This window comes from Bufo gargarizans, chromosome 4, assembly GCF_014858855.1.
Source record: "Bufo gargarizans isolate SCDJY-AF-19 chromosome 4, ASM1485885v1, whole genome shotgun sequence".
NCBI lineage: Eukaryota > Metazoa > Chordata > Amphibia > Anura > Bufonidae > Bufo > Bufo gargarizans.
In genome coordinates, this window is record NC_058083.1 from 451,194,349 (window position 1) to 451,217,430 (window position 23,082).

General features: G+C 43.3%; 1 protein-coding gene across 2 annotated transcripts in view; it reads right to left on the reverse strand.

Annotated features, from left to right (window-relative positions):
- Nucleotides 1–23,082, reverse strand: part of PUS10 (pseudouridine synthase 10) — a 124,383-nt gene that overhangs the window by 14,375 nt on the left and 86,926 nt on the right. The window contains exons 9-17 of one of the 2 annotated variants that reach the window (XM_044290577.1): nt 19,060–19,124; nt 15,785–15,870; nt 15,251–15,376; nt 12,621–12,677; nt 12,476–12,552; nt 7,683–7,735; nt 6,513–6,630; nt 6,298–6,360; nt 4,118–4,260 (exon numbers count right to left, since the gene is read on the reverse strand). In XM_044290577.1, the coding sequence (XP_044146512.1) occupies nt 4,118–4,260; nt 6,298–6,360; nt 6,513–6,630; nt 7,683–7,735; nt 12,476–12,552; nt 12,621–12,677; nt 15,251–15,376; nt 15,785–15,870; nt 19,060–19,124 (788 nt within the window). The remainder of the gene's footprint in view (nt 1–4,117; nt 4,261–6,297; nt 6,361–6,512; nt 6,631–7,682; nt 7,736–12,475; nt 12,553–12,620; nt 12,678–15,250; nt 15,377–15,784; nt 15,871–19,059; nt 19,125–23,082) is intronic. The other variant, XM_044290578.1, reaches the window with a different exon arrangement.

Here is a 23,082-nt window from a genome sequence, read left to right on the forward strand (position 1 = left end):
GACAGGTTTTTGGTACCGAGACAATTTAGGGTTTTTCCTTGCTGGGTCCTATTACTGGTTGGGTCCCTTTGCTTCCAGGCCTTCTGAATCGCCTTCCTTTTGCCAAGGGGTGGTCCACAGGGTCTTTTAGCCTGTTTCCAGGAATTTTTTTCCTTGGTTAAGGACTGCTTCCGTCCTTTTTCCAGGCATTTTCTCTCCTGCCAGGCACCCTCATAGTCTATTTTTTCATTTTGGGTCTGTCCTCTTTTGGATTCTCCTCCTTGACATCCTTCTATATGCAGAGTGCTAGGTCTTTAACAACAGATGTTGCTGTGCTGCTCTCCTGTTTCTTCAGGGAGAGCCCTGGTTTTCCGGATCCTTCCTCAGGCTCTCTAGTTGTCTACTTGCAGGCCTTGTTTCCCAGACACTTGTCCTTGGAATCCTGACAGTCTCCCATATTTTTCCTTTTCTTTGGAACCATTTCATGCTATGGCCTCTCCTGGTCCTGTTGGGTCACAGGGTTCTCCAGCTCCTGTGCATCCAACTTTTTGCATGAGATTTCCTTCCCACCCTCGGGGACTGCTTTGGGACATCCCATGGTGCTGTGTCCCTCAATGACATTAACGAGAAAATTTGATTTTTGTGCTTACCGTAAAATCCCTTTCTTGTTCAATTCATTGGGGAACACAGATCCCAACCCTTGTTTTAATTAGTCACTGGGCTGCTGTTTTCGTTTCTTTCCTCGGTCCAGGACATGTTGATTCTTCGCTTTTGTTTCTCTCTCCTACTGCTATTGGTACAAACTGATTAGCTTAGGGGCTGTGGAGAGGGTATAGCCCACCAGGGCGAAGCCAACCTTTTTGCTATATAGTGTCCCCTCCTAGTTGTAGCTGGGCATATACCCATGGTGCTGTGTCCCCCAATGAATTCAACGAGAAAGGGATTTTACGTAAAAAAATCCAATTTTTATATAGCACAAAGTACAACTAATGTACATTTTTAACATTTTGTCCCCGTTCCATAGCAGTTGTTATGACATGGGTATATATAGTTTACGGTGGACAGGGTTGTGGTGGCATTCTATTATTATCATTTTTTTTGTCTTTATTATATTATTTACACTTTGTGCCCCCCATAACTTCATACCAGACCTTTGGGGGGGGGGGGAAGGGGGCGTTATAACAGTACATTGTGTTTAATTGCTGGTTTCTCTTGTGACAGGGTCTAAAATATTAGCAGTTATGGGGGGAATACAGCTGCTGAATATGCTTTAACAAGGCTGTTGAACCTTACTGCAGAACTGATCTGGTCAGGTACCCAGCAGTCTGTGCAGTTACCTAGTCCCTGGCAATCACATCATCATTGGAACCAAGGCAGGAAGCGGTATTGCCACTGCCTTTTCGTTATATACAGCACTCATTAAGCGGTGTGTATACCTCAATGGCAGGGTCAGTTAAAAAAAAACAAACAAAAAAAAAAACATCCCTGCCTCATCTATGGGGAGCACAGTTCCCACTACACCTTCACTATTAGTATGCAGCTGCGATCTCTGCAAGGACGTTCAGGAGAGACAAAGTCTATGGGTGCTCTGGAGTCCAGAATAGGTTAAAGAAGCATTTAGTTCTTTTGTTCTCTTTTTTTTTTTTGTTGCAATTATTGTCCCCATAAGGATTAGGGCAGTGCAATCACTCAGCTTATTGGCCGATATACTGCAGAATTTAACACACTGTTACTGACCCCCACGCTGACTGCACAAATCCTACAGCGTCTGCTGTGTGGGTCACAAGTCTTTCTACAGAAGCATATGATATTCACATAGAGAGATTGACTTGTGGTCCACACAGGGATAATGTGTGAATTGGCTAGTCACATTAATGAGCATAGTCCTTTGATGTCATCATTCTATCCACATTTTGTTTCAGTTATTTTAGTCAGATCAAATCTATAATATAGCATACATGGACAGTTGAGTCCAACACTGCAGGCTCAGAGAGGGCAGTCCCCTATAGAACATCTATATACCCTAATTGGGCAGGGAGTCTTTAAGAAACAGAAGGTATCCCTGATGAAGCCATATGAGGCTTTGACATGCATCATTATGATGGCTGCCTTGTTAAAAGGGTTACACGTTCCTGTTCTACTGTATATAAAAAAAAAAACTGGTTGGTTTAGGTTATCTCTGTTACATCAGCTTTCTGGAATAAGCACTGAAACTCAACGTAATCTTTTATTTTTTGCATTATTTTTTTCTTTTTCAAGCAGTGGAATGTCCTTTGTAGTTTACCTGGTTATTCCTGAAGTACAACTGTTACACCACCATTGACCTCTTTTTCCACCTTCCCTTTTACTGCTGACTTCTTCCTCATGTAAATGTAAGTACTGATTCATGTCTCACTAAAGCCAGAGCTACATCTACAATAGTGTAAGACTGCTATTCATTTATTGGAGTGCATCTGACGCGTGGCGGTGGCATGCACTGCATCATTCATGAGTTCCTAAGGCCACTTTGGAAATTGCATGTCACTTGTCATGTAGGCCCAGTAATACTAGCTTGTCTGTGAGAAGAAATACCAAACAAAACCATCGCTCAAAAAAGAACTGACACTTGACAAGAATAAAGTCTCCTTAACCTGGGGAATATACAGTACTTCATGAATAATCCTTAATAAAGTAGATAAGTTGCAACATTTTATATATATATATAATGTGTATTGTGAACCCAGGACATGCAGTCATAGGAGCTCTCAATAGAAGTGAAACAGAGCATTATGAGGCTGAAAAAAAAAAAGAAGAAATCCATCAGAGAGATAGAGGAAATGTTAGGAGTCGCCAAATCAACAGCTTGGCACATACTGGTAAAAAAAAAAAAAAAAAGAGCTTTCAAATGCTTAAGGTATAAAGACCCACAAACAAGCTGAGGAAAGCTGCAGTAAAGGCCAGCCAGAGCATCCCAAAGGATGAAACCCAGTGTTTTGGTGATGTCCATGGGTTCCAGACTTCAGTCAGTCATGTCTGCAAAGGATCATCTACAAAGTATTAAAAATGAACATTTATGGTAATGCTAATTTGTCAAATTACTTTTGAGCCCCTCAAATTAGGAAGCTTTGTAGAAAAACGGTTGCAATTGCTAAACGTTTCACAGGATATTTTTGTTTGACTCCTTGAATTAAACCTGAAAGTCTACACTTCAGTTGCGTCTCAATTATTTCATTTCAAATCCAATGTGGTGGCATGCAGAGCCTAAATCATAAAGATTGTCTCACTGTCCAAATATTTCTGGACCTAACTATTTTTTTCAAGTGAATGGGAGCTGAGCTGTAGTACATCTGCAGGACCACTAAGCCTGCTTCCGGCTTCGTCCACTGTTTAGTTTCCAGCTGATCGTGAGGGTGTCACACCCCCAACTATCTCATATTGATGACCTATCTGGAGGTCCATAAAGAGATCCTTCTATTTGTATCCAGAACTACAAAGTGGGAATCCACTGATTCTACAGGAAAGATGGTTTCTACATGAAGAAAGAAGGGGAGTCTTTACTGTAAGAGCAGTAAGAATATAAATATCTCCATCAGAAAAAGTTGTGAACTCTCTGAAAGTGTTTAAAAGGGTCTTGGATGCATCTCAAGCATTTCATTGTTACAAGTTACAGTTACTAAATGACTGGAGATGACAAAAATTATCAAATTCAAGTCAGGAAGGAATTTTTTGACTTATAAATAAGGCAAAATTCACATGACAATAAAAAAACTAAAGTAAAATGGCATAACAGTCCATTTTTCAAAGCCATTGTTTCATGGATGCCTTTCTGAAAAACTGTCATGAAAATAGCCCCCTTGAATTGTATGAGTGCTGCTCATCTGTGAAAATGGGTAATATAGGACATGCCCTATTTTTTTATGTCCATTATTCATGGCCCATTAAAAGAACAGCCATGTGAACAGAAACATAGACTGCAATGATTCTTAAAATGGCTGTTTGATGGTGTTGTGTGAATGTATCCTTCGTATCTAGGATCCAGTTAGACAGTTCTAGATTCCTGTTCCTTTCCAGGAAAGCAACACATCTAACCTAAGAGATCCATCATAGATCACTTCTGCTAGGTTTATATTATACTGCTGCAATGGTGGAAGAAGGATACGTCCCAGCTTGTGTATTCAAATACAGGCGAAAATGGTGTTCGTCCCCATACTCTGCTTTCATAGTGTGTATTATTCTGCATCGAGCAGCCAGCGGTCGCCTGTGGAGGACTCTGAGAGGAGTTTTTTGTATGATCTTCAACTCCTGTAGGAGACATAGAGCACAGTTGCAATCAATACAGTATGGATCTACTGTAAAGGAAACTTTACAATATTGCTATTTAAAGAGGACCTGTACCCTCTCCTGACATGTCCGCTTTAGCAGTTCCTTATATCCCACATGTAATAATTCTGGAACATCTATTCTTAGGGAGCCATCCTTTTACGATTCCTAGAAGTTATGAATGAATTACCAGCAGTTTGCCCTGAAGGGCCCAGTCAGGGGTGTCCCTGCAACCAGGGCTGTGGAGTCGGAGTCGAGGAGTCGGAGGCAATTTTGGGCACCTGGAGTCAGAGTCAGCAAAAATGAACCGACTTCGACTAAATTTAAATTGGAATAAAGTTTTAAAAAAGCAAGTTTAAATGTCCCAATTCACAAAAAGTTCTAATTAATTACTTCTCTACTGTAAGAATAAAGGCCAATGCATGCAGTGCGTCACGTTACCGCAAAACGAACACGTTAAGTGACCGTGAAGAAGCATGCTTTACATATGCTTCACTATATGGCATGCAACGCACAGTTAAGGATCGGCAATACTTATACTTTCCATTGTGTTGTGTTCCGCTGTTACAGGGAACGCAACGCCCATGGTTAACCTCGCCTCTCACTGATAACTGATTAGTAAATATGTTTTTTTGCAGGACTAGAGACACTTGTATAAGTGAAGGGAATGGAGCTGAAGCTGTAAACCATTGGAAAAACTGCTGTCATTCAGCTAAGGCTATAAAAACTTGTAAACTCAGATTGTTAGCTTAAACTTTAAACATGACTATGGGATTCTACTAGGGAAATCATGTTTTAAAATAAATGCCCCTTCCTGGATCCTCCCACTGCCCTATCTTCAGCAGAAGATCAGCACACAAAGGAGAAGGCAGCAGCTTCTGCCCAACTACCTCTCTGTGCTAGAAGAGCTTAGAAGAACTTGGTGGAACAGCCGTATGTTGCCTTTCTTTCCTACAAGGAATGTATAAAATACATTTGCATATTAAATACAGAGGAGTCAGAGTCGGGGCGTCGGAAGTACCAAAAACTGAGGAGTCGGAGCATTTATCTACCGACTCCACAGCCCTGCCTGCAACGTCTAACACTAGCAGCACTGATTGGATAGTGTCAGACTGTGCAGTGACATACTCCCAACTGGTAACACCCATCTGGATCTTTATTGCAAACGGCTAGTAATTCATTTATAACTTCTAGCAGGAATAATACTGTACACGAATGATACATCACAGAGATGTAGATTGTTATTACATTGGGAATGCAAGTAATTACTGAAACAGACATGTCAGGAGAGGTAATGGGTTCTCTTTAAGGTTAAAGGGATTCTGCACTTTGTTTAAACTGATGATCTATCAATTGGATAGATCATCAGCATCTGATCGGTGGGGGGTCCGACACCCAGGACCCCCGCCGATCAGCTGTTTGAGAAGGCCTTCTCACTGTTTACCGCTTACCCAGTGACGTCACGACTTGTATTGACTTGCCTGGGCACGGCTAAGCCCTGCCCAGGCAAGTTGACACTAGTCGTGACGTCACTGGGCCAGCGGTAAACAGTGAGAAGGCCGCGGAGCTGCTGGAGCGCCGCTACCTTCCCAAACAGCTCGATCGGCAGGGGTCCCGGGTGTCGGACCCCCGCCGATCAGATGCTGATGATCTATCCAGAGGATAGATCATCAGTTTAAACAAATTGCAGAACCCCTTTAATAACACAAGTCATATGCTTAAAATGTTTCTTTCAAACTATTTCCAACATTGGCCTCAAATAACTACTGCCACTACCCATCACTTTCTATAATCCTCATGACGTCCTCTTTTACATGGTCTTCTTTTCCCACCCCGTTCTGTCTTGGGACACTTCCTCGGTGCTCTTACTTGAGGATACTCTCTTTAACATTGTTCCCAGTCCTTACTTGGACATGCTTAACCTGAGGCATTCAGGTTTTTTTTGTGGTTTATTACGACGTGGTTAATTTATGGTATACTACCCATGTCTCAACCATGTATAGCTAATATACTGCCCACCTTTTCTATATATTGACCTGGGGTCAGCCAAGTATCATGAGTGGATGCTTTGACCTTGTATATCTGAAAGATGTGAAAAAACACCATTATAACATCTATGTAATAAGCTCTGCTGCCTAGAACCTCTAGATATGCCCAGGCACTACAGAACTACAAATTCCATCTTCTAGGCCAGGAATCTACAGCTAGTACACAATACTAAGGATGAAACAAACCTTCATGTCAGTGAGAAATTCTAGGTCTTCTTTCCTTATGGACTTTTCAGTCCAGATGAGTGCATTGTAGCACTTGGTCTTCTCTTCTTCACCTTCTTTCATATGTGCCACTGCCTCCCTTAAATTTAAATACACATTTAATACTTGTTATACACATTTAATACACATCGTTATATATCTATATTCTAAAAATCAATGTGCGTCTGTCTGTCCATCTGTCCTCTATAGGCATCCAAACACCCGAACCATTGGACACCAAATAGGTACATCCGGTGTCCGAGAATGTTATCGTACAAATCTCAGTTCTCTAGGAAATGCCGTTCCTGAGACACCCCCAAAAAATGTATTAACCAATAGGAGCTTGCAGGTTCTTCACTAATATCCTAAATGCCATGCACACAGTCACATGACCCTTATTAACCAATAGATGCCCGCAGATCCTTCAGCCTTGACATACACAGTTTTACACCCGGTTTCCATAACAACTTAGCCATTTTTCCTCACCATTAAGGGGCATAGTGCAGTGGAGGTTATGGGGAACAAGGCGCTATGAAGTTCACTATTAAGGGGGCGAGGTGCTGTGGAGGTCAATGTTGAGGGGTGGTGTACTGTGGAGGTCACTATTAAGGGGGTGTGCTGTTGTGGAGATCACCGTTAAGGAGGTGTGGTGCTGTGAAGGTCACTGTTAAAGGGGTGTAGTGCTGTAGAGATCACCGTTAAGGAGGTGTGGTGCTGTGGAGATCACTGTTAAGGGGGTGAGGCGCTGTGAAGGTCACTGTTAAGGAGGTGTGGTGCTGTGAAGGTAACTGTTAAGGAGGTGTGGTGCTGTGGGGGGGTCACTATTAAGGAGGCGTGGTGCTGTGGAGTTCACTGTTAAGGGGGAGGGTGGTGTGGAGGGTACTGTTAAGGAGGATGTGACACTGTAGAGGTCACAGTTAAATAGGCAGAGTGCTGTGGAGGTCACTGTTATTGGGGACAGTTAATAAAATAAACAGTGTAAATGCCATTTTATATACACGCCCGTTCTCCTTACTGCGAGGGATATCACTTGGAATCAGAGGCATTATGGCAGGTAAGTTTTGTGATGATTTTACATCTTTAAAGATGATGAAAATGGTGCCAAATGTTTGCCAGACAAATTTTCCTTGGAAATCTGGCACAAATTCTTACCTAGAAACAATCTGCAAGTCCCGGACTTTGATTTTGTCACTGATGTTTATTTTCTGCAATATGAAAAAGACAGACAAATCCTCAACAAACATAATACTACAAGTCTGTAACCCCCCCCCTGTGATACTCTGTACCCTTCAAACAGTTCTTATTCAGAGTGCTGACCCTGCTTTGGATAGGTCAGCCCTCATTCACTTAAGTGGGAGTTAAGCTGCAGTATGTCAGTCTTTATCCTAATCTTAGGCTACCTTCACATCTCCAATGTGTACTCCGGTAGTGGCAAGTACACTGTATACGGCATATCTGCACTCCACCAGATACCTATTGACTATAATGGAATCAGGCAGGTTTCCAGGAGAAATCTGGCATAAATCCCTCTGGATCTATTTATAATCACTGGTGATCCAGCAGTGCCTGGCAGTGACCGGCTATGTTGGAACAGACTACCAGAGTACACGGCGGAGATGTGAACCTAGCCTTAGTTGGTTTCCGCACTCCCCGAACATGCACAGACTAGCATACATATCAGCCCGTTAGTGCTTCTTTTATACATGCTTTGTGTTGGTTTTATGCCTTATGGAAACGTGACAAACAGGTTCTGATGCTCTTAGAATACTAGTATTTACTTGAATTAGGAAACCTGAGAAGGTCCTGAAAAGTGATCCTCTATTACCCACTAATACCGGCACGATGAATTTTTTTTTTACACCATCATTTTAATGAATTTACTGAGTGTAAATGTGTACGGTATCCTAGCCTTTACTGTGGATAGGCAGACATCTCACCAACTTTTGGACTGGTTGAGGAATCTACTATGGCGTGAGAAGATCCAGTTCAAGGGAATCTGAAGTTCAAGGGCCTGAATCGTTCACTTTACCAATCTAACCTTACATTTTACTCATTTTCAGAACTTTTAAGAAAAGGCTAAGGCCTCTTTCACACTTGCGTTGTCCGGATCCGCCGTGTACTCCACTTGCCGGAATTACACGCCGGATCCGGAAAAACGCAAGTGTACTGAAAGCATTTGAAGACGGATCCGTCTTCAAAATGCTTTCAGTGTTACTATGGCAGCCAGGACGCTATTAAAGTCCTGGTTGCCATAGTAGGAGCGGTATACTTACCATCCGTGCGGCTCCCGGGGCGCTCCAGGCGCATGGATGACGTGCCATGCGATCACGTCATCCATGCGCCTGGGGCACCCTGACGTCACCCTGGAGCCGCACGGATGGTAAGTATGCTGCTCCCCCGCTCCCCACTACACTTTACCATGGCTGCCAGGACTTTAGCGTCCCGGCAGCCATGGTAACCACTCTAAAAAAGTTAAACGTCGGATCCGGCAATGCGCCGAAACGACGTTTAGCTTAAGGCCGGATCCGGATCAATGCCTTTCAATGGGCATTAATTCCGGAACCGGCCTTGCGGCAAGTCTTCAGTTTTTTTGGCCGGAGCAAAAAGCGCAGCATGCTGCGGTATTTTCTCCGGCCAAAATACGTTCCGTTCCGGAACTGAAGACATCCTGATGCATCCTGAACGGATTTCACTCCATTCAGAATGCATTAGGATAAAACTGATCAGGATTCTTCCGGCATAGAGCCCCGACGACTCTATGCCGGAAGACTATAACGCAGGTGTGAAAGAGCCCTTAGCAAGACATTCACCACACTGCTTAGACCACCACCTTTTGTAGTTGGCACTTTTAAATATTGCATGCGGTATTTAGCCACACTGAAGAGTGACAAAGCGTGTTAGGCCCCTTTCACACGAGCGATTATTCCGCGCGGATTCAATGCGTTATGTGAACGCATTGTGCTTGCACTGAATCCAGACCCATTCATTTCAATGGGTCTGTGCACATGAGCAATGTTTTTCACGCATCACTTCTGCGTCGCGTGAAAAATCGCAGCATGTTCTATATTCTGCGTTTTTCATGCAAAGCAGGCCCCATAGAAAAGAATAGGACTGCATGAAAATCGCAAGCAAGTGCGGATGCGATACCTTTTTCACGGATGGTTGCTAAGAGATGTTGTTTGTAAACCTTCCGTTTTTTATCACATGCGTGAAAAAAACGCATCAATGTGCATTTCACCTGCACGATGAAAACTGAACAACTGAACGCAATCGCAAATAAACTGACTGAACTTGCTTGCGAAATGGTGCGAGTTTTCCTGAACGCATCCGGACCTAATCAGTATCCCTCGTCTGCAAGGGGCCTTAAAGCGAATCTGTCACCTCCAAAATCAAAAGTAAGCATAACGTCATGTAGGGGAGGCGCCCCGAAACAAACTTGGTTTCTTTTTATGTAAATAAGGTTTTCAGTGCACCATATGTAAAGCGGTTTTATTTGTTGCACCATCGTTCCACCAGTAAACCTTAGCGTCTTTATTGTACTGCATGTTTAGGATGGCCATCCACTTTATACAGCTTTCAGTCAGACACCCCATACACACATGCACACTGGGCTCAACCAAGTGTACAAGTCTTTTCACTGGGGAGGGGAGGAAGCACTGCCAAACATCTCCGGCTGTGGACAGGACATGCTGAACTTCATCAGTCCGGTCTTTCTTTTCCCACGGGGGGAAAGTCGGGACACATTAGATAGTGATCCGGTCCCGACAAAAGCAGCCGATGTTAATTTGTATGATAGACCTGATATTTTATAACGTTAATTTGGGCAGAGTAGGTGCGCACAAAAGATAATCAGCTCATACATTAAGAACAGGTAGGGCGTAATATGCTTGCCCCGTGTCATGATATCTCAGTGAAAAGGAGGATTTGATTAATAAACAGGTAACTGAATGCAAATCACAGCATATAAAATAATTTGACATATTTTTCCATCTTAGATTTCGATTTGCAAATGTCTGCTACTGCCTTGCAAATAATCATGTCTGATACAGGTTACACAATGACTCAAAGAGGAAGGAAACTGTAATAAAACCAAGATGCTAAAGCATGAGGAATCTAAATGTGTTCTAATGTAATGAAGTGCATAGATACAAAACATTCAACACCATGTACTAGTCCTGATGCTTTCTTAGAGTGCCCTCATTCGCTGGAGTACATATTCAGCCAATTGGTTCGTCCTTTCACTAATACATACATGTATGGGATGTTTTAAAGCGAGTCGTTTACGTCCCCGGAGCACTATTAGGCCTCTTGCACACGAACGTAGGTATTTTGCGGTCCGCAAAAAATACGGATGACGTCCATGTGCATTCCGTATTTTGCGGTCCGGAACAGCTGGCCCCTAATAGAACAGTAATATCCTTGACCGTAATGCAGACAATAATAGGACATGCACACGGAGTATCTTCAGTTTTTTTTTGCAGACCCATTGAAATGAATAGTTACGTATACGGTCCGCAAAAAAATAACGGAACGGACATGGAAACAAAATACGTTTGTGTGCAAGAGTCCTTAGATGAACAGAGTCCCGATTGCTAACTTATGCGTGCATACTTCTCCAGATGCCCCTGCAAACCACCACTAGTATACATTGACAGGACCTCTGAGCTTGTGCTCACAAGGTCCTCTCCATTATGTGCGTGGAGCTCACAAGTCCTGTCAATGTATTCCAGTAGGACTTTATGGGGGTTGAGCATGCCCATGTCGCTTAGCAATACTGTATCTAATAGTATTAAGGGAAACCAGACAGATTTCCTTTAAATTTATGGGGAAAAGGACAAACAGCGCCAAAGGGTCATCAATACTTACGACCGTGATGAGGATCCTGAATAAATTAACCTAATCAATCAAATATATTGCTGTAGTTTTGGTAGAATTCCCCTTTAATGAACTGCAAATATACCTAAAATTGGTTTATAACCCATTGCCACAACAGCTGTAGGTGGAAAATATAGCTCATTTATGTAAAGCTGATAAGTGATTGACACTTCGTGCCACCAGACTGGTAGGTATACAGGCTGAGGCAAAAGGTCTGGATGCACCCTGAGAAATGGTGTAATTTACTGAAATTTTACTTCCAGTATGTGAAAGTATCAATTAGGAGGGAAGCTGCATTATTTGGTGGTGGAAACGTTTTCCGCCGGCACATTAACTTCAGCTCAGGTTTTTCCAATGGGAAGAGGGTCATGTGGTATATCAATTTTGGCTAGAATTTACGCACTGAAAGTATTGATTTTGACCTATCTTTACCGGTTTAGGAGGTAAGCAAGGTCCGCGTTTCCCAAAGTGCTTTACCTGACGTGTTCGATGTGTCCACCATGCTGTTGGATGCACTTGGTTAAGCGTTTAACCCAGTCTCTGTGAAACACGCAGGTGATACTTCTCCACATCGCTGTAGGGTTCGCCATATTGCGTACTACTCACCTGAAATGGCAAACCCTACAGTGCTGTGAAGAAGTATCACCTGCGGTTCTTAAGCATGTTCACGAAGACAGAATTAAAAGTTTAACCATGTGCATCTGGCAGAATGGTGGACGCATAGGACACGTCATCTAAAGCACTTCAGGAATGGGTGACCTCGCTTACCCCCTAAACAGGTAAGCAAACATTATTTCCAATCAAACAAGACACCTAAAATTAATAAGAATGTTAGAAATTAAAAATGTATGTTTCATATTGAGAGACAATATTTGGCACCAAGGAACTGCTCCCATGATCTCTGCGCGGGGAAGCCGTTCTGGCCCAGGAGCGCAGTGCTCCTAGGGAAAAGCCTCTCAGATGCCATAGTCACAAATGACCACAGCAACTGAGAGGTTGAATGCTTATTTCAAACATTGAAAGTTAATTTTCTAGAAATTACACCAGCTAAATAGTTGCTGCAGAATCACCTGCTGAAGATCTTTCATGTCTTGTTGAGTGAACTGGACTCTGTGAGGATTTACAATTTCAATGGTAAATGGCCTTCCTAAAGACAAAAGAGTTCGTTAGATTCAGCTTCACGGACGTGATAGGTGTCCTTTAATATGTACAAACCTCTCCCAAGGGTCCTGACGTCCACGTCCTCTCTTCCTGAAGATGAGAAGTTGAAACCTTACAAACACAAAAAGAAAATAAAGTATAAAAATGATTCAGATAATTCCTATGTAAAGCATTCTCATTGCCACAATAGACTGCATTAGCAATTCTTTCCTTGGCACTGCAATTAAAGGGGTTGTCCAGCCTTTGTTACGTTATGGCCTATCCTTGGGATAAGTCATCAGTATCTGATCGGCAGAGGTTCGACACCATGCACCCCCATAGATTAGCTGTTCTGTGTAGCTCCCTTGTCATCGCGGCCTCGTGAGCCCGCTCCATTCACTTACACTGTACCACAATGGCGCATGTAAGGGTTATTAAAAAAATATATATAATGGGAAGAAGCGTCAAAGGGGCAATGGCACTGGCACAGGTCCTGATAACTGCACTGTAGTATTACATTGCTACTATTACACAGCACTGTGCAGGGTGGGAAGGGGTTAAAAAAAATTGAAAAATTTCAGGGACTTCAAGTATTATTTCCAAATCGACGATGTAGCAGATAAAAGCTATTCTGGGTAGTCCAAGAAAAACGGAACCCTGTTTCCCATGATTTACAGGGTTATAAACAGGCGCTGAAGAGATACAATAGGACCACTCCCACTGATAAAGTTAAATCTTAATTCCAACCTGATTAAATCAATACTATTTGCAGACTGTGCCTCAGCTGACGGCTCATGTGAAGCCTTATCGCTGATCTTCTGACCTCATAAAACTGATAATAATATGGCTTAAATGAGTGTTTATGTGGTCAGGAGATTGACACATAAGCCGTCAGCTGACGGAACTCAGTAGGAACAGTTTGCAAATACACTGATGTTTTAACTGCATGTATCACACATGCTGGATTTTTTTTATAAAGAACTTAAAAAATAATTTTTAGCTCAAAAATTAGTAAAATGAAAGTAAAAATTGCTCTGAATATGTCCATAGCCTTTAAGGCTGTGGCTACACGGCGACATGTGTCCCATGGCATGAACATCACATCCAATGATTGTAAAAGGGGGTCACGATGCGACAAGCGATATTTCCCAGCTGTCGCAGGATAATCTCAGGAAATCCAACACTGTTGGACGTTTGGCCACAGGTTGCATGCAACTCTGCTATCACAGACCACAATGCAAGTCGTATGCGACTGTCACTTTTTTAAATATTTTTGCACAACTTTTCTGACACGTCGCTGTGTAGCCCCAGCATAAATCTTCACACAGAATTATCACTAGAGTGGATTTAAAAAAATATTATTGAACGCATATTTAGACTTTTACAAATACTGTTTTTTTTTTATGTAAACCTGTAAAATCCCCTCTGAAACAGGTCGAGCAACACTGTCCTGAAACACACCATGCAGACAATCTCCTTTATCATTTAGGACTCAAACAATTGTCAGAGGAAGAATCGAACTGACCTAGATCGTAACCTTCACCTAAATTAAAGGGGTTGTCTAGCCCAGGACATTTTTTTACAAAGAGCTTGCATTGCTATGAAATAACAAAAAAAAGTAAGACTCCCCTTAACCATCCCCTGTAGCTCCCATGCCGACCCTCTCTGGGTCTCCGCCAGTCTCTACTCAACTGCCTCCAGTGAAGATATATTGACAAGACACGAGACCAGTGCAGTCAATCAATGGCTGCAGCAGTGAAGTGTCAACATCACTAAGGTTACTGCGGTTGCCGGTGAACAGAGACTGACGGAGGACCCAGGAATCATGGACATGGGAGTGAGCATGACATAAAAAGTGATCACTTTGACATTCCATAGAATATCATGTGTACTTCTGAAACCATTCCCTGGCCTCAGAGGTCACGTGCCACTTGGGGACACATCACCGCTGAGGACACTGTATGGCTGTAGAAGTGCATATGACAATGGATGGAGCACAGAGGAACAGAAGGAGTGGGGATGAAACCCTCGGTGCTGGAATGGTGCACCTCTGAACAGGCGAGTGTCTTTTAGTCTTTATGATAATCACTTTCAGGGCTATAACGAAAATTGCTTTAGGGCAGGAAAACCCCTTTATATCTCTGTTCACACCTGTGTTATGATTTCTGTTATAAATGGAAACTGCGATGCAGGTGTTGGACTTCTTGCAATGTGGACCCCAGTGACTTAAGGCAGATATACATCGGATGATTGTTGGGGCGTGAACAAGCGCCAGTATGAGCACTTGTTCCCAATCATTTGCCCGTGTAAAAGTGCCGTCGGTCACCCGGTGAATGAGCGAAGTGCTTATTCATCTGGTGAATTCAATATTTATACAGACAGATGAATCACTGTTTCTGGGCAGCAGATTATGCCACGTAAGCAGTGACCTGTTGCCCTGAACCAATGAAGCCATATGAGGATGAGCGATGGCAGTAGCCCATACAATAGAGGTGATTGCTGCATGTAAATACGGTTCTTACCTCCACTAATGAGTGGGCAATTACAGGGATGGAACGGATCCTTCCTGATAATTGCTTTCTCAGTTGGCGCATCTTTTACACAAATTTTTTTTTAACGGAACCTCCAACACAGATGTGAACATTGCCTGATGCTGTTAATGGACCATGCTCACAGAGGACTGTGTACACTCCTTGCACACTTACTGTCAGCCTTAAACACGGCCATAAGCTGTTCCGTTATCAACTCCTCCACCGAAGACTCCATCTTCCTCTCCCCATCGATAACCCAAGGGGTCTGGGGCAAAGTCCGTGAATATTTGTTATATCTTCCTGCAACGTAATTACAACCAGAAATTGTGTCATTCAATATCTGATATAGTGCATTCCGAAAGTATTCAGACCTGTTCACAATTTCCACAATTCTCCCACATAATCATCCTTCCCTTCCTAATACTCCTGATCTGCCACTAAGTGGATTCAGGTACCACATTATCCTCATACTATATATGCTCTAAAATAAAGAGTTCTTTGATGAAATATGCTATAAAATGGTGACAGAATAAATTGGGCACAACAAATACAGACAATACAGCTGGAGGGAGACCACAGCACAGAGCCTGGCGTGGAGCATCGTGATCTCTGAAATTAGCTCTGACATCAATGAATAAAATTCCTCACCTACATAAACTAAAGGAAATATAAATATAAAATAAAGCGGTGCAGGAAAATTTACATTACCTGCCACGAAAACTGACGCATGGTTGCACTGGATATCAACAACTTGGCACGTTGTCTTTGGGGAAGATGGAGGCCATGGAAAGTGGCTATAAAACATATGCAAGATGTCCATGATTTATCTTGTTAGATGGTATCTAAACAGGTCACATACAGAGGACCTCATATAGAATAGCTCATCTGTGTAAATCATTCCTGCTTAATATCAGTGCCAGCTATGAATGTAATAATATCAGTGCCAGCCATGAATGTAATAATATCAGTGCCAGCCATGAATGTAATAATATCAGTGCCAGCCATGAATGTAATAATATCAGTGCCAGCTATGAATGTAATAATATCAGTGCCAGCCATGAATGTAATAATATCAGTGCCAGCCATGAATGTAATAATATCAGTGCCAGCTATGAATGTAATAATATCAGTGCCAGCTATGAATGTAATAATATCAGTTCCAGAATGACTGGTGCAGGGATAATATACGCACAAGCCTTTAAATGGAAATGGCTGGTGATGAACTGACTGCTGAGCCCCTTAGAGTATCTCAAGTAGAGCATGAATAATCTCCTCAAATGTCAACTTGGTAGTTACTCCTAATGACATTTGGATGGATGCCCAGCAACTAGCCTGGCCACTAGACGTAACCATGATTGATCTCCATGCTCTTGTTCGTACCAGCGTAAAGTAAGTATTGCTGGCATGCTACCAACACTTTCACCGTAATACACACACATGGTAACCTAAAAGATCTGGTGTGGTAGAATGAAAGAAATCAAAAAGACAAAGCATGGAAGACTGAAATACAGCATTGTCTGAAAACCAAAAGCACTTTCAGGTTATCTTTATGAACAAAAAACATGGGACTTCTTCTTCATTTTGAGATAGTGGGGTAGTTCATAGCAGGCTTGGTTTCCATATCTTATGCACATGGATAAATACACTGAAGGTTCACAATAGTGGCCGTAGAAAAATAGGACATGTCCTATTTTATGACCGTTTGCATGGCCAGATGTACCCTATTGAAATCAATGGGCCCGTTTTAATGGCTGTGTAGACAGGAATGTTAGGGGACGTCAGGTCCTTCTAGTTTTTTTTGCCCCAGCAATTGATGCCTAATTTATACTGGGGTATGTTGGGGGTACTTTATATAAAGGGGGCACTGTTGGGGGACTTTATACACAAGGTGGCAATGTTGAGGGGTATTTTATACTAGGGGAGCACTATTGGGGGCGTAATATTGTGTGGGCGTAATATATACTGGGTCTACTAAGGGGGGCATTACAGACACAGATCACTACAGGTGGCATTATACTAGGGGTACTGTGGGGTGTACAGAGGGCACTGCAGGGGTAGAAGGCAAAAAAAAATATATATATATATATATATATATATATTTTAGGATGCAAAACTGGCATTAAAATTGGACAAACGGCCAGAAAACGGATGCACACATGGATGGAGAATGGTCAGGAAAATATGCCAGAAAGTCCAATTTCTGCACAGTTGTGGAATGTAACCTACGTTCAAATGTACTACTGCAAATATAGTTTCTTCCCTATATTTCTGACCAGGAGAGCTGTAATATAATAGTAGTCCACACAATCATCGGTCGCAGAGTTATAAAACTACCATCTGTACAGAATCTCTGGTGTATTCCTAGGAGATGCAGCTTCACATTGCTGTCACCCGCCTCCTGCTTGTAAGTACCGACAGGGAGAACCCTATTAGAAGCAGGAGGCCATCACGTAGGAACACACTGGGAGTCTGCAGTGTAAGTTAGGGGACAGCAGTTCAGAGTCATGTACTGCCCTTAGATAGAACTCAGAGGAGAGCAAATGTCGTGGGATGAGACTCCGCGACCTCTGTATCTGGCAAACCAGAGGCATGACGGGAAATGTAGACTTCATTAGAGGAACCATATCAGAGGGGAAAGAAGGAACCAAGATGGAAGACAACCCATGAATGACACCAACTAAAACAGGTGTACACAAGGCACATACACAAGAGTTTCTTCCTAATTGCCTATGCCAGACTATATAGGCAAACATTTTTGAAGTGCTTGTTTAAAGAGGGTCTAACACATAGCAATTTTGTGTCATAATCAATCTCAGGTTATAGTATAAACTCATGGGGGTGTTCAATGACATTTTATGTCTTTTTAGTACAATTTTCAGGAAATAATAAATAAATGATTTATTCTGAGGACTGAGCGTGGGTGGGTTGCCTCATGAATATATGAATATTTATACCAAGGCTACTAAGAACCACATACAAAATACAGGGTGGTGCAGGGGAAATGTAGAGTTGGCAATCCAGACGAGTGGTCATCGATGTAATATATGAACGGGCAGAGCCTTTAAAAAAGGTGAGAGGAGTTCTCATTCTAGCTCGAAGAGGGGGATCCTCAAGAAGGCTACCCCTTTAAGGCTACTTTCACACTAGCGTTCGGGGCTCCGCTTGTGAGTTCCGTTTGAAGGCTCTCACAAGCGGACCTGAACGGATCCGTCCAGCCCTAATGCATTCTGAGTGGATGCGGATCCGCTCAGAATGCATCAGTCTGGCACCGTTTGTCCTCCGCTCCGCTCAGCAGGCGGACACCTGAACGCTGCTTGCAGCGTTCAGGTGTCCGCCTGGCCGTGCGGAGGCAAACGGATCCGTCCAGAGTTACAATGTAAGTGGATCCGTTTGAAGGTGACACAATATGGTGCAATTTTCAAACGGATCCGCCCCCCATTGACTTTCAATGTAAAGTCTGGACGGATCCGTCTGAATACAAATTACACTTAGACTTTTTTCTGAAATATAATGCAAACGGGTTCCGTTCTGAACGGATACCATCGTTTGCATTATAGGAGCGGATCCGTCTGTACAGATACCAGACGGATCCGCTCCGAACGCAAGTGTGAAAGTAGCCTAAACTAGCTATGAAAATTATTTATAGCAATAGGAAAAAATCTGGTTATCTCCCTCAACAAATGTTTAGAAGAAAATGGAGTTGTCATCTTTCATGTTGCTTCAAGAAATGTTTACTGAGCTCCGAGGAAAAATAATCCACAAAAGTATCTCTAACCATAATGCTGATGGGGGGGGGTATTCTGCTAGCTATGTGCACATATAGTTCTGTGAACTCTGAATAGCTTCCAAAAAAGAAGAAAGGAGAAGGTCAATTCATCAGCAGATGGTTAACAAGCAGGTATTGTGCACTTCCTCTTATCAGCTCCTCCTTCACACTCTTCTGTTAATAATATACTTGTACCGAGAAGTACAGCGGAACTCACAGGCAGAAATCACTGTCTTTTATCTTGTCAAGAGCCTTCACAACGGCCATTCTGGTGAAGATGGACTGCAGAAAGAAGAACAACCATTAGACCAATTCTATGGAGAGACGACACAGAGCTGAAAATACATTGGATGGGACAACAAATGAGGCAGTCATTCATTTTTGCTTTGAGATTTTTTTATTATAATGCATAAAAAATACAATAAATATCTCACAATAACCATGCAAGATTAGTCTAAAAGGCAATGGCTCACCACCGAAAACCTTTTCATATGGGGGCGATGCTGTAAACTGGCTACTGAGATGAACTCATGTAATACATGGTCAGTCCAAGTCTGCAAGAGAGTGACAGTGGCTCTCCACTCTTCCCAAAGCAGTCTCTATGATGTCCAAAGGGAAGGGAAACAAGGGTTGTCCATCATATTTAATACATATTTTGCTCAGGTCCATTTAATGAACGGAGCTGAACAAATGTTTAGTTTAACGCAGTACAGTGATGCTGGGAGCCATGTGTCACTTCAAAAGCAAAGGGAAATTCAGATGGTGCCTTCTCTTAAAGGACACCTGTCAGCAGGATCAACTCTCTTGGATTGGGCAGGGGTAAGCCTGCTGAATAAAATGATACCTGTCTTGTGAAAATCAATTGTAGCATTCCTGAGAAAAACAGACTTTTACTCTTTATGTAAATGATGCTTCAGTGCAGCGAGGGGAGTGGCCTGCACCTCAGCTTTCCAGTGATCCCACGCCCCTTGTGTGCTAAAGCCCTCAACTGCATTGAAAATAAAAGGCTTCCTCTGGAATGTCACAACGGATTTTCACAAGAAAGGTATCATTTTAATCATCAGGATCAGCACTACCAGTATGCCTGGTTTAGGGACCATTCACACGTCCATAGTGCATTGCGGATCCGCAATACACCCGGCCGGCACCCCTATAGAAATGCCTATTCTTGTCCACAATTGCGGACAAGAATAGGACATGCTCTATTTTTTTCCAAAGCCGCGGGCCGGAAGATCGGCGGTGCGCTCCGGAAATGCGGATGCCGACAGCACACCGTGTGCTGTCCGCATCCATTCCGTCCACATAGAGAATGAATGGGTCCGCACACGTTCCGCACAATTGCGGAACGGATGAGGACCACAATTGCGGACGTCTGAATGGAGCCTTAATAGGGATGACCCTGCTTACAGGAAGTGTGCCTCCTTGTGTTTTTATATTTGTGTATGGACTGTCTCTTATAGACCTAAGGGCTCTTTCACATCTGCGTTCTTTTCTTCCGGCATAGAGTTCCGTCGTCGGGGCTCTATGCCGGAAGAATACTGATCAGGATTATCCTAATGCATTCTGAATGGACAGTCCGTCCTTCAGGATGCATCAGGATGTCTTCCGTTCCGGAACGGAACGTTTTTTGGCCGCAGCAAATAGCGCAGCATGCTGCGCTTTTTGCTCCGGCCAAAAATCCTGAACACTTGCCGCAAGGCCGGATCCGGAATGAATGCCCATTGAAAGGCATTGATCCGGACTTAAGCTAAACGTCGTTTCGGCGCATTGCCGGATGCGACGTTTAGCTTTTTCTCAATGGTTACCATGGCTGCCGGGACGCTAAAGTCCTGGCAGCCATGGTAAAGTGTAGTGGGGAGCGGGGGAGCAGCATACTTACCATCCGTGCGGCTCCTGGGGCGCTCCAGAGTGACGTCAGGGCGCCCCAAGCGCATGGATGACATGATCCATGCGCATGGGGCGCTCTGACATCACTCTGGAGCGCCCCGGGAGCCGCACGGACTGTAAGTATACTGCTCCCCCGCTCCCCACTACTACTATGGCAACCAGGACTTTAATAGCGTCCTGGGTGCCATAGTAACACTGAAAGCATTTTGAAGACGATGCTTTCAGTACACTTGCATTTTTCCGGATCCGGCGTGTAATTCCGGCAAGTGGAGTACACGCCGGATCCGGACAACGCAAGTGTGAAAGAGGCCTAAATAAGTGATCTACGTTCCCTCCCAAATAACTGTGGGAAATATGGTGGGTGCAAATACAGCTAAGTAAAAAAAAAAAAAAAAAGAAACCTCATATCTGCACACTGAACCAGGCCTTAATTTAACGTGAAGGGAGTCAAAAGTTGAACCCGAGGTTCCCCACAAATGTTGGCCACCACAGCTCCAGTATACTGCATCACTCACAAATTCACTCAAAAGTTATTTTTATGATTGGCTAAGGACTTGTCTTAAACAAAATACTGTCACCAGTTATCAGAATTATAATATCCAAACCACATTTTAGCTATAAATACATTTTCTTTCACATAACTCACAGGTAAAAAAGTCATAAAAACTTATTTTTAGAAAATGAAACCAAAGTAAGAAAAAAATCCCAAACCTGTCACATTGAATGTACTCTCCTATCTGAGGGAAGAGCTGAACAGATACATATATACCGTAGTTTTGGGGGAAAAGGCTGAGTGGAACTTGTATTTTTATCTATAATCTATTATTTTTTTAAACAAGAAATACAAAAAGCTGTAGATAAGAATATGCCAACATTACAGGATACACAATCCAATATGTCAATCAGAACACAGCACAAATGTGTATAAAGTATATGCCCATATAAAGTATATGCCCATATCTTAGCACATTAAAGGGGTTGTCCGAGTTATTTTATTTTATTATCTTTCTATGTTTCTAAGGGTACATGCACACGTTCAGGATTCATGTGCAGGGAATCCGCACTGAAATCCGCAGGTGTTCGCAGGCAAATCTGTGCAGTCAATCCGCATTAATTGGTGCAGATTTGCATGCGGATTTGCGTGCGGATTCTCCGCATGCGGATTTCACTAAGTGAATGAAGAAAATTCGGTCAGGAAAAATAAAATTGACATGTCGCGGATTTTAAAATCCGCACCGCAGGTCAAAATCTGCGCGGAAAAAATCAGCATCGTGTGCATTGAGAATTTCAAATTCTCATAGAATACAATGTACATGACCTACGGTACGGATTTTCCGCACGGAAAATCTGCACGCAATCCTGATCGTGTGCAGGGGGCCTAACTGGGCAAATGTAACAGCTTCCCAATTAACTCACTTTATCTCCAGTGGCTGGCTTCTCAGATTTCACTGAGGGTCACATGACCTGTGATGTCAGCTTCTCTCCCTGCTCTGATAATGTTGGTGCACAAGCCTGAGAGATCTGTACACCAGACACCTCACTGTGCCGGCCACGCCCCCCTGCACTGCCGGCTGCTGCTTATTGCTCTCTCCCAGGATTCTTAACCCCTTCAGCTGCACAGACTCCGGGCTGAAGTGATTAGGCTACATGCACACGACCGTGCCGTTTATTGCGGTCCGCAAACCGCGGATCCGCAAAAAAACGGAAGACGCCCGTATGCTTTTCTCAATTTGCGGAACGGAACAGGCGGCCATTGATATAACTGCCTATTCTTGTCTGTTTTGGGGACAAGAATAGGGCATGTTATTTTTATTTTTTTTGCGGGGCCGCGGAACGGAGCAACGGATGTGGACAGCACAATGAATGCTGTCCGCATCTTTTGCGGCCCCATTGAAGTGAATGGTTCCGCATCCGAGCCGCCAAAACCGCGGCTCAGATGCGGACCCAAACAATGGCCGTGTGCATGAGGCCTTACTGTGTAGCTGCAGGCAGTGAGGAGACAAATGCTGGGCACAGGAGCTGAAAGAGAAGTTCTGCAGAGCATTGCACAACAGGTAGGGGGAAGATCCTGTGTGTATTAGCAGTGTCATTGTACAGCTAGGACTTGTAGTTCTACACATACAACATGCTGCTGAGTGTCCCAGCAGGCAGACATGTCACTCAGGGCAGCTCTTGTATCCACTCCCTTAGCAGTGTCATTGTACAGCTGGGACTTGTAGTTCTACACATACAACATGCTGCCGAGTCTCCCAGCGGGCAGACATGTCACTCAGGGCAGCTCTTGTATTAACTCCCTTTGCAGTGCAGGGAGAGGGGCAGAGATTGTTTTTATTGCAAGTAAACAAAGGGCCAA